The sequence below is a fragment of the Homalodisca vitripennis genome, chromosome 1, assembly GCF_021130785.1.
Source record: "Homalodisca vitripennis isolate AUS2020 chromosome 1, UT_GWSS_2.1, whole genome shotgun sequence".
NCBI lineage: Eukaryota > Metazoa > Arthropoda > Insecta > Hemiptera > Cicadellidae > Homalodisca > Homalodisca vitripennis.
Window position 1 is genome coordinate 181,083,569 of NC_060207.1, and position 12,591 is coordinate 181,096,159.

General features: G+C 32.3%; 1 protein-coding gene across 3 annotated transcripts in view; it reads right to left on the reverse strand.

Moving 5' to 3' along the window:
* Positions 1 to 848: 848 nt before the first annotated feature.
* The window catches only part of LOC124352818 (pinin), a 30,027-nt gene continuing 18,284 nt past the window's right edge, over positions 849 to 12,591 (reverse strand). The window contains exons 7-11 of one of the 3 annotated variants that reach the window (XM_046802509.1): positions 11,484 to 11,639; positions 9,142 to 9,280; positions 8,686 to 8,838; positions 6,353 to 6,426; positions 849 to 1,029 (exon numbers count right to left, since the gene is read on the reverse strand). In XM_046802509.1, coding sequence (XP_046658465.1) covers positions 949 to 1,029; positions 6,353 to 6,426; positions 8,686 to 8,838; positions 9,142 to 9,280; positions 11,484 to 11,639 — 603 coding nt within the window. In that variant the 3' untranslated portion in view covers positions 849 to 948. Of the gene's footprint in view, positions 1,030 to 2,046; positions 5,194 to 6,352; positions 6,427 to 8,685; positions 8,839 to 9,141; positions 9,281 to 11,483; positions 11,640 to 12,591 lie in introns of those variants that run through there. The other 2 variants (XM_046802510.1, XM_046802511.1) reach the window with 2 other exon arrangements.

Genomic DNA, 12,591 nt, shown 5'->3' on the forward strand with positions numbered 1-12,591 from the left:
TTTCATTCAAATGTAAATAATTATTTGTAGGTACTTTGTTACTTCAGTGGCTACCTACCTCGACTGGTAACACAATACCAGAGCAGGTGTGTTGAAGCTGGCAACAAGCATTTCACTTGGTGATTATAAACCACATTATTTTAAGACAACTCACATTTATCGTGTCTGTACATTTCCTCAAACCTAGATTTCAGGTGAATTATGATCCTTACAGCAACCAACTAATTAAATATAAAAAAGTTTTAAAACCCTTCAAACTTGTTTCTTTTTTAATTAAATTAATCATTTAAATTATGCAGTTGAAGATATTTTTTATTTGATAAATATAATTTCTATTTTAAATAAAATTGTATTAGTATCAGTATTAAACATGAATATAAAACTACAGACTGGTGACTATGGTAAGACTGGCAACCCAAAATCCAATTTAAATACTTACAGCAATATACTAAAGCCAGACCACATTATGTGTTGAGTCCACCAAGCTATTGTTTGTAGGATTCCAGGCTATAAGGGGTTTGTAGGAAATAAGAAGGCTGATTCTTTAGAAAACTCAGTGTCAAACGTGACAAAATCTGTTCAGTGCAATCCTAAAGATGTAACCTTTAGATCTGAAAGTATAGTAGTATTTCGGATATTAACCAACATTATTTCTTACAGTAACAAAGCCATGTTTCGAGGACTGAAATCCACCCTCACTCTCAGATATAAAAAAAAACTTAAGAAAAGCTTAAACATGCACAAACAAAATTAAACCTATAACGTGTGACGATGAACTTGTCACACATTTAACTAATTTTAAAACAATATATTGTACATAAAAACTCAAACTGAAAACAAAATACATTGTGTACAATGTCAACACGAATACAATATAAGCATTAAGGTCAGAGTGGTGAGAAAGAACCCAAGTATTGTCTCTGCACAGAACCAAAACCATTACACTACTCATGTCACAGGAATCAGGGGAGGTGGAACAGTGGGGAGAAAATCAATGTTGGCATTTCCTGTGGTATCGAGGCGTGTCATCTGAAACAAAAAGAACATAAGGGTGACAGTCAGGATGGGAAGAGGTAAAGGGCAGACATCTTCGGCTCCATATTTAGATACTGAATCCAATGCTATGAGGAATGTATAGATTTCATTGGCTTTAGAGTTGTCGTTAGCCTGGTCTAATTCAACTTCCCACAGTATAGCATCTAATATTCTCTGCATGAGAAAACAGTAATTTTTTATGATGGAAGGTCTCATTACAGGCCATGAATACCTTAGAAAACATCTCCATGGAGTGAGTATTTCTAGGAATAACCAATTCTGTAAGCTATACAACAAGCAAGACACAACTGTGGAACACGTCTTTTTGTGCTAGTTTTGCCATATTTGACACATTGGACAAGAATAGGAAGTTTTATCAGTGGTTTGTGCATCTACATTGCTAGGACTTCATTTCATACTATTGAGTTGTACAATAGGCCTTGAGGCCCAAGTTCTTGAAAATATGCCACCCCATTAGAAGAATATTGTCCTATATTTTTCAACAAAAATTATTGGATCAAAGGTTATTACCAGAAATTGAGTATTGGCTTATTGTGACAATTATGTCATCCACACTAAGTAACACAGATTCAATGTATAGCTAAAAAGATTGTCCAACCAATGGAAAATCTATCACAGATTTTACATGATAACAAATATTTTATTACTTTAGTGTGAATTCCCATTTAATACCTAATTTTAATTAAATGGTAGAAACATTCAGGTGTCGTTTCTAAACAGTACCGAGCATCACAACATTTGACACAGAGTGAATATCGATAGCGTATTACCTTCCAAGAATAGACTCCCTCTTGGAGTGGCAAAAATATCTCCTTATGAGTGCACCTTTCAACTTCCAACGTTAATCCTCCAACAGCATTAATCCCACTTCCCAATACTGGAAGATATGTATGGAGCTTAAGCTGAACAAAGGTACTATACAAAACAAGAAATTACATAAATATTTTGGTTCCATTTTGAGTTGGGGTTTTATAAAAAGTAGCCAACATATACTGTCACAAATATTTATTTAGGATTTTACTGATGGTAACTAAGTCAAATTGGACCTAAAAATTAAAATTTTATTTGTTTATAAAATAATTAACATTATTATAGCCAAGTATTACCAGTAATGTAAAAAGAACAAACTACTTAAATAATCTTCTTAGTCTAAATTTGAACCTTTATAAAACCTTTTTTTCATTTTAGCCTATTATATTGACATAGCTTCACAATTTAAATTAAAGTTCTTATTTTCAACACATCAACAAATAAGCAGCTCTATAAAATGACTACACATATATCTGTACAATATTTACAAAATTAAGTAAAAAAATTATAGTCTATAAGAGTACACTTAAAAGGGTTGCACTGAAAAAAATAGAGTTCAATAATACTCATACTGGGGTATTTTTATTCACGCAATTATTACTTTAATCAACCGCTGAAACAAAAGAGACAAACTATGTAAAGATATATAAACAAGCATAAGAAACTTTACAGACATATTAAATTTTAATAGTTGTTTATGTTATTTTGAGACAAACCCATCAAATAGAAGTGTGGGAGCACAGAATTTTTAAGTCAAGTCGAGTACCCCAATAATTCTAGAGTATAAAGACAAACAATGGCTGAAGATTCAAAAGCGATTTCTTACCAATTCATATTTTGTTATGTTCATCATACTCTATAAATGATCCTTCTAATACAGATCAACTGGCTATAGTATTGCGTTATATTTCAATCACCAGTTCTTTGTGTCAATGGCCGCCTTATGAAATAATCACCTGGCGTCTTTCATAAATGAGGAAGGTGACTCTAAAACTTGAGGAACTCTAACTAGATATCGGCAACTGTCAAGGTCAAAGCTATGACAATGCACCAAACTTGTTGTTGGGTATATACTTTGGTCTTCAAGCAAGAACACGAAGCAAATATCATCTTGCTGATTTTATGCCAGTGCTGCCTGCTACTGGAACACTGGTATGTTATTTTGCTGCACAAAATTCATGAACACTATTCTTTCCATTTGTGCAAAGACTACATAATTTCTTCTCCTTGTCTACTCAAAGATGGGAAGTGTTGAAGAATCATGTGAAATTAAGGAAGCATACGAAGGTAAGCATATACACAGAAGGATGACCCTGATGCTAAACTGTGAGTGACACAAGATTGTCTGTAATATGATAACTAGAGTGCACTCCAGCACATCAGATCCGACTATCTTGATTTGCAAGATAAAAGATCAGAAAGAAGCTATTTGATCATTTATATGAAATAGAATACATAAATTAAATTTGTAAGAAACACATACAAAGAATACGTTTATTGGCTAAGCGTTTGCATAGCCCAACTATTCATAAGATATTTCAAGAAAGATTTCATCTGTGGATAAATGAAACTTCATTACTACATAGCCAAGAATGAGTACAATAATGGATCTTGTCGTTTCATGGGATTTGGCCAAGCCTCACTAAAGCCTATCACTCAATAGGCTATAAAAATTTCTCTCTGCCGCCGGTTTGGGGACTGTGAAAATTTCTTTTATGCACAATTGCCTGGCTCTCTGTCACGAGAATGACAGAACCACTGACATGACATAGACAACTATACTGAACTGATATAGACTTGAAAACTGACATGTAACTTCAGCGAAGCCTGATTGATACATGACGTATATTGTCGCAAACTCCTACTTTTTTTGTTTATTGCTCACAATTCAAACGTGCATGTAGTACTTTAAACAGCTAGTTAATTTATATTACTTCATCTTGATGTTAAATATTGCTTTCTGCTTATGTTGCTGTGTCCATGGTCTAACCACACTGGTGTTGGTACAGGTTAAAGGTGTGGCAAAAACGACTCAATTGATTGTTTCATATTGAGGTCTATTACTGTCAATGCTTATTTCATGACGTAATGCGACACTGTGCCACTGTCGTAGGTTGCCCACCCACTCACCATTTCACTTTTTCCAGTCACTTTATAATGCAAACTTGACACAAGTTGCAAGTATCAATATTTATTTGGAGATTCAACTTGACTTGAAATTCCAAGTACTCGCACAATCCTACTATTTAATTTACCTTAAATTTCTGTCCAATAATAATATCATTATCATATTTACGCACTAAACCTTTACTTTGTATTATTATGAACAGATACATATTATACATGAAGTACAATAATACAAACAAGTCTACTTGGTTATCTGGCTTGTTAATACAATTTATTTAGTATCAAGTTGAAAACTTTCAAGTTCATAATGAATTTAATTTTACAATTAAAGGCATCTCTACAATACAATTCTTCAAGAATAGAGTTAATCTCTTAAGAAAGGAGAACTAAGCTATTGCTATTGGTCTGAAGATGCTTAGTTTAAAATTTGTTATTGACGATGAATGATATGAAAGAATAATATGGTTTCGGACATTTGCCATCATTATATGTTACAAAAATAGAACACTACATTTTGAGGTTTGAAATCTATCATATTTTTTACATGTTTAACCTTATTTATTAGGGTTTTTGACACTTAAGGAAGAGGGTAGATTTCAATCCTCGAAATGTAATTTTATATTTTTTGTAACATGTAATGACGGCAAATATCAAAATTCCTATGATCTGAAGGATATTACCTCTGATATTATATAATTTAGTCTGCTTATAATCATGTTCTTTAGTAAAAATGTATGCATTTCCAAATTCAATTGTCATATATTAGTATCTTTTTTGGATCATATATCAAGAAAATGTTGACAAGCAGTGTGAAAACTTCTACATAAAAAGTCCATAATTGACTTTTAAAGGTCATATAGATTGAAAACTTAATAAAAATATATTATTTAATATAAAAGTTTTAAAAAACAATCAAAACTTTCTGAGCGTTAGCTGAGACACTGAGGTTACTTAGTACTAAGAGTATACAAGGGTCAATTGCAATCAGGTACAAGTACCATCTTTTGCTACGTTGTATTGTATTGTGGAGAACAATTAATACAAGACTTTAATTACTATGCTGTGTTGATCTCAAAAGATAAATTCTTCAATCAATCACATAAACTAAAAGAGGAACACTATTCAGTAGTTTATAAAAAAGTCAACGCTCCAAATCATCCATGGAACTTTTAATGCATGTATTTTAGGGCTTCATCACACCTAAAGAAAAAACATTTTTGTTTAATACATGTTACAATATAGCAAAATGATTTTTATTTGTTTGGAATATTGGTTTCTATAATTTTCGGAATAGAAATGAGGAGATACTCTTAGATCCCAACTTATCTATTTCTATGGTACCAACTCTTACAAGGATCTCTTACAAATCTGTCTGTCCTAATTTACTATTCCAATACAGTAAACTCTTGATTATCCATGGAGTTGACTTACCCGTACCACAAATAAGCGAATTTTACGGATTTTTGGAGACGCGCTTAAAAGAACAAAAACCCCATTAAAATTAAACAAAGTATTGTACTTATAGTGCTTTTTATTTGTTAGTAAAAAGAAACTTTTGTTTCTTGATTTTTTTATCTGTCATGACAATTTCTTCAACATTAAAAAAAAAATCTATTTAATGTTTTGTCCTTGAGTTATTGAACAAGTCTCTGTTGTGCTCAATGCTTGCTTTAGCACTTGGCCTTCCTTTACACTTACTTCACTTTCCTCCAAAACGACAATGACACCTAACTGATTCACGCTAACTGATACACTCTATATAAAAGCTCACAACATCTGACGCACCTACAAGTATTATATTTTTAAACACCACATTTTCATACAGATTTGATTGACTTACACAAAAAGTGTTCTAAAATAAGGAACAATTTCCAGTTCATGATATGCACTCAATAGCACACCACATCTCCAGGCCTATACGGTAATGCAGTTTATTCTTTTGTCTCTGATCACTTTTTAGTTACGGTAGTTAAAACCTTATTATATTTTTTTAATTCTTTTGAAGTTTTAAACATTGTTTTAATGATTTCAATATCTTTAATGGAATGAAAAATGTCTATTTATTTGAGGTAAAGTTAGGGTCTAATAGAAGAGGAATTAACGTGAGATTGTTTTGCGCAGCCAACGCGGATACTCCCCAAAGCCGATAATCGAGAGTTTACTGTATTTCCATGTCAGCCAGATAACCTTAAGTTGTCTGTATCATGAGCGCACCAACAAATCATTATGTTTTATAATTGATTTCCTCACACTCCCTAGACGGAATGAATGATTACAAGCCTCTCATATACCTACCTTCTCTTGCTTATGTACCTGGCTCTATTTTGGGGGCCTCCTTAGAAGTCTCCCCATCACTTACCATTGGTTCCTCTTTTGTACTAGCTTTATCAGACTTCTCTACATCTTCTGTGTTCAATTTCTCCTCATTTACATCTGGAAAATAGTTGTTGGTTACTTATTCTCATTGTACAGTATAGTTTTGTGTCCTATTTTATTCTTGAAATGTCACACTCACTTATTGTACTAACTGTTTATTTTTCATGTTTATTTAAACCATAACCGAGGCTAGATATGTGAACACGTTTATGCATAATTTGATCAAAGAAAGAACACAGAATATTTAACTAATAAATAAATTAAGTGTAGTATTAATTTACAAAAATTCCAAAACTATTTTACAATATTTTTCTATTGTGAATAATGAAATAACTTATATTCCAAATTGCATGTTTATTTCAGAATCATACAGTTTATATTTATTTTATATGTATTGATACAAATTAATGTATATTTTTAAATTTATAATTTATTGTAAATGTGTTTAGTTTTCAGCTTTTACGGGTTTATGTTCATTAATTTAATTATGTATTGTAAACTAATTTTATAAACTATTCGACTAATATTTCAAAGAAATTATTACAAAAAAAAATCACTTCTAACAATACAAGAAAATAACCATGGAATAAATACAAAAATGTCCATGACAAGTGTTGTACACATCAATTGACATAAGATACATCTGCAGAAAACTTAAAACAAACAAAAACTTAACAAACATTAATACTAATGAGAAATTTGATTCTTCTCTTCAAAGCATATGAAATGTTATCACAACTGGAAAATATTTACTCTATAAAAAGTTATGAAGCATAAAAGTATGTAAAAACACCACTTAATATGGTGTTTTGTACACATAACGTAGTTATGATGTGGTGTTGATTCAATGTAAATGTAGAGTTTGGCTCCAGTTCACCTTCTGCTTTGTCTCTGATAGCGAAACTATGAAAAAGAGTTAGTTTAGAGCTTCTGCAGTATTGATTAACCCATTGCGGATCGTATTGTTTTGGTGCACGGGCACGAATTAATTTATGGTCAGCGGCCGCACGAACAGCAATGGTGCGCCACATCGTATCGCTCGCTATTGTATACTAGAAAATTCAGCTGTGAAGGTATTCGTTCAGATGGAACATGGGCCTGCTGGGGTATCCGTGATGTAGGAACGATAACACGCGAGCAAGGTTCCGAGGTGGCAGGGATGATGCCCAAATCATAGTCTAAATAAAGCAGCTCAGGCGAAGCGATTACAACATCCGGGCCATTGTCTAGACTAAACCCGCCAACATGTACGTCTGCGCCGTTTAGTTCTGTGTCACTAACCTCAAAAGTATTATAATAACAACTGAGGAAAACACCCAATCAGAAGCGCTAAAAAGCAGAGAGTAAACTCATATGAATGATTTTTCAACTTCGACATACAACTGCGATCTGTAGGATATTTATAAAACTTTTGAAAACTCTAAACGTAGACCGTTGTTAAACACTCTTAATTGACAAGTGAAGACGATCGCCCTATCTATCAGACATTAATAGAACTATTTGGAAGGAAACTTAAAAGCAGACCGCTTTTGCGACCTAAGCTCGTCATCGTGCCGTTAGGCCCGGCCGCTGCATGACGAGCCCAGCTTGTCAGTGATCCGCAATGGGTTAAAAAAAATCTTTTCACATGTACATGTCTCCACATTACAATAGTCAGTCTGTGACTGCGTTAGATTTCAGACAAAGCACTAAGCGGAAGGTGGACTTGAGCTACACTCAACAATGTGGTGGTACCAATTGAATAACGGTCTAATTCACCAAATAGGTGGTCTATACTTTGAGCGTTATAACTAAAAAGAAGCTAAAGCATATTTTATAAGAATAAATGACAATAATTCTTACAAATATTTATAATTACTTACAAAACACAATTTTTATACAAACTTAGAGATGCTACATTCATTGAAATTGTCAGTTATCATTATTAGGAAGTGTATTATAAACGTATAAAAATACTTGAACCAGCAAACCAGCAGTGTGGTAAAATACATTTTTTAAATATTTTTAATGTACATTTCTTAGTTTAATTTCTAACAAAAAGAGTAAAACCGTACAATTTAAAATTATAGTCTTGTGGATCTGTGAAATAAGAGTTCTAGCTGTAAAAAAGTACCTCAATTCTAAATTCCTGTGTCTCAATACCAGTGGTGCTTATTTCCCTCAATAGCAAATACTCTTACATCCATTTCATAGAAATTAGTTCTGCAGGATTATACATATACTTGTAAATCATTCAAGAATCTTATGGGACAAGTACAGTCAATTAGATAAACGTTTGTAGAAAATCCTATTCAAAGACATTTTATTTTCACTTACTGTCGGCGACCTCTTGGTTCTCCTTGTCCGTCACATCTTCTCCCCCCTCTTCTGCCTCTACTTCCATTTCATGTTCCTCGTCCTCAGGGTGGCCTCTCTTCAGGATTGCGGCCACCTCTGCTTTCACCTCCTCACGCTTCTTTTCTATCATTTCTGTAAGAGATGAACATGATTAAGTTAATAAGTCTCACAAAAAAACTGACAGTGTAATACTGAGACTGACTGGAAGTCCCTGAAATAAAATTGCTACTCATACCACAGAGTGCTTCATCACTAATAGCAGAAATTAGATACAAACATTTACAACAAATATAAAAATAATATGGATATGTTGAGTTGAATCTCATCAAATAACAATAATTATTTAATACTAAATACATAACTATTGAAAAATTATTTTAATTATGTTTTTAGTTTTGAAAGAGAGTAAACAGTAATAATCAATTCAATCCTTACTGTTAATGAGCTTCTGGCTGGATTGTAGAAGCTCTTCAGTCTTAGGTGAATGTTTCTTGGGCAGGAAGAAGATGTGAGGTTTTGCTTTCGTCTGAATGAAATTGAGCAGATGTTTCTGACTGGCTTCCCACACTTCTTGCTATAAAAACAAATTGAACTCCAGTTGATCACATGAACACTGTTTAATAATACGATTTGAAACACAGCCTTGAACAAAACATAGTAAAACCAATTTGTATGTCAGAATAAGCTTACAGAAGTAATCAAATTTTTATAAAACAGAATTTTAAAAGAGTTTGTGATATAAAACAAGTGAGGGTATATGGGCATGGTGATATTGTAAGGTGTATGTAACTACTCAGCTAACTTCTCCTTATGATATCTTCGACTTAGTCCACACAGCAAAATCTTCTGAAGGATACTAGAAGGACAACACAGATACAATAACACAGCCGGCCGTGAAACCCTTACTACCTGCTGCTCTACTTGTAACCAACTAGTACCCATTTTGTATGCCAGAGGTTACTTTTTAAATTTTTAATACATTGAAGAATTTTACAAAATATGTTATCCATGGAAAAAAATATTATAGATTTGATATGTTAAAGTAGAGGAATAATAATTTTATATAGCAGAATTAATTTAAATGTCAGTTTTACTACTATATCACAACTGTGTTAGGACTTATTTTTTATTTTAATTTGAATATGAGGTTACATAATGTAATAAAATTAACTAAATTAAAATAAGAATTAACAAAATGAGAACTCAGTTGATGAATAAAAATGCAGGTAGATTATCAGGGCTGTGACTGCAAAAGCAAGAGCACTATAGTCAGTGAAGGTGTTTCCACACCTGTCCAGACAGAGTTCAAGTCCAAGACCCATCGATTGAAATAATTTTAGAAATTACAGATGCGTTTCATTTTAACCAAAAAATAATAATTAATAGCCAAGTGCAAACATTAATCCTAATTTCAGTTACATGTTCCCTGACCCATTAGTATGGATTTAGACATTATTTTACCAATATAGTGAACCCCAATCACACTTATTACAGTTAGCCTTCACGATGAAAAATGTTGAAATAGAGTCCACTAGGAGTGGGACAACCTTCCACAAAAACAGTACAGGAGACAGTTATTTCAATCATATTACTTTAGTATACTTACTTAATTAGATTCTTTGTTAAGAAATGGTAATGTTCCTGTAAAAATTAAATTTAAAATTACAGTAGAGTCCCGTTAATCCGACCTAATTGGGACCGAGCCCTATTCGGATTATGTGATTGTTCGGATTAGCCAGAATTACAGAAAAATACGGTTTTAAACTTGAGAATGGGTCTATTTTGTTATAGAATTATCAACATTGTTTATTAAAACATGTTTTCTGACTGTTGCATTTTATTTCTTGACAAATAAACGTGTTTGCGAATACTAAACACATTTACCGTATTTAGTGTGAGAGTTCTATTGTTAAGCAATGTGAGCGTACTGGATATTGTACGGGTCCACACGTTCAATAGTTGTACGAAACTACGCGTCATCCAATAGACTCTCTTTAATGCGACAGAAGACAATAACTGAATTTATGTCTTTTAACAATTAATATTGTGCTCAATAATAATATCAGTACTGTACGTCCAATTGTTTGTTTGATTTCACTTCTTAATACAGTAATTTAACTCATACTTAACCTATAAGTTTCAATTTGGTACTGTATTTAACTTCATTATTTATGTACTGTACCGTACACAATTTGTCTTAATAAAATACTGTATGTCTATTTAATTAAAGTTTTCTTTGTTTATGTACGAAATGATGCAGCCATTTTCATTTTTTATGTAATTAGTTCCTATAACTGTTCATTATCGTTATAAATAATTCCTCCTGGACCTGTTCGGATTAACCGACGTTCGGATTACACGTGTTCGGATTAGCGGGACTCCACTGTATTACGTATTAAATACTATTTTAGAATAAAAATTACATTTCCAACAACATACCTGATTAGTAAGTCGATAACAAACAATAACTTACTGTATTAAGTAATATGGATTGCATTTTGTAATTTTGTTGTAAAACGTTTGTCAGAAATGTACTAATAGTGTTTGCTTTAGAAATTATTGAATTTCAAAAAACAAGTAGCAATAACTCTAAGCCTATTAAATTTATTTTTAATTACAATTTTTGTATTTCAAAATTTGTATCATTAATATAAGAAAATGTAATGCATACAATTTTACTGCTATCAGCACATACTTCAATCACAAAAATGTGGATTAATTAATATAACCTTGATTCTTCACCCTTTACAGATGTGTATTCACAGACAATCTCTCACCTCCTGTAGTCGTATCATCTTCAGTTCGATGTTCCGGATGTCCGCCTGCCGCCGCTTCCGGTTCTGGAACAGCTCCTGCCGCTCCCGCTTCAGTTCCTCCTTCTCCCGCTTTGCATTTTCTTCCAGTTTCTTCTCCACCTGCGCCCTCTTCTCTTCCTGTAATAGTCAATTTTGAGATCTACATTAACCCTTTCCATCCCAGACACTTTTTTTTAATTTGTTCCAAAAAATCCTAAGTATTTTTACTAATGACATACCCAAAAATCCCAGGCTCTTTTAGTTCATTTTGTCGTATTTTACTAGAAAACCCATAAAAAATTTATTTATGAAGCAATTTTAGTAGTTTAAGTGTTATTAGCTTCCTAAATATGTTATATATACTATAAAATAAAATATAAAACGACATGCAAATATTTACAATAACTTTTTTTTAATAATATGTACTTACTAAAAAATATTTTAAGGATTTTTTTTACTTTGTTGCGTTGTGGATAGGCATAAAAAAATTATTTAACCAAGATTGATAACACTTTACAAAACCACATTTAACAGTCTTCAAAATAATCCATACTTCACACTGATATGTTGAGAAATAACAAAGTTCTGGATTTTTTTTTAAATCACTGTAGTTCGGAGTTTTCCCCAGTTATAACAACAATATGGCATATCATGTTCCACTTCTACATAACATATAGTTCTAACCAAATATATTGAATGTCAATAGGCAAACAATGAATTATTTCATATTTTTAACTAAAAAAAACTCCTAATCCTAACAAAATAAAAACTAAAAATTACCATCCGAGTCAATAAAATTTTGTTTTTGTTTACAAACATCTATGGAAAGGATAACATTTAGTGTGCAGGCCCTTTTTGCAGTTAACACAAATAAAAGTAAACTTGTTTCTTTTCCTTCCAGTTCTTGTACTTTTTGCACTGCACACACAGCAGTTTTTTTCTTTATTTTCTGGTATTTTTTCAAAAAATGATTTTGTACCACCGTTGTTTGCATTACTGGCTTCATTTTGATGAGTACCTAGGCCTACTCCTCTCCCATGTGCCTATTTAACTGTCAATTCACCAACCAAGTTTGATATGTATTGAAGCC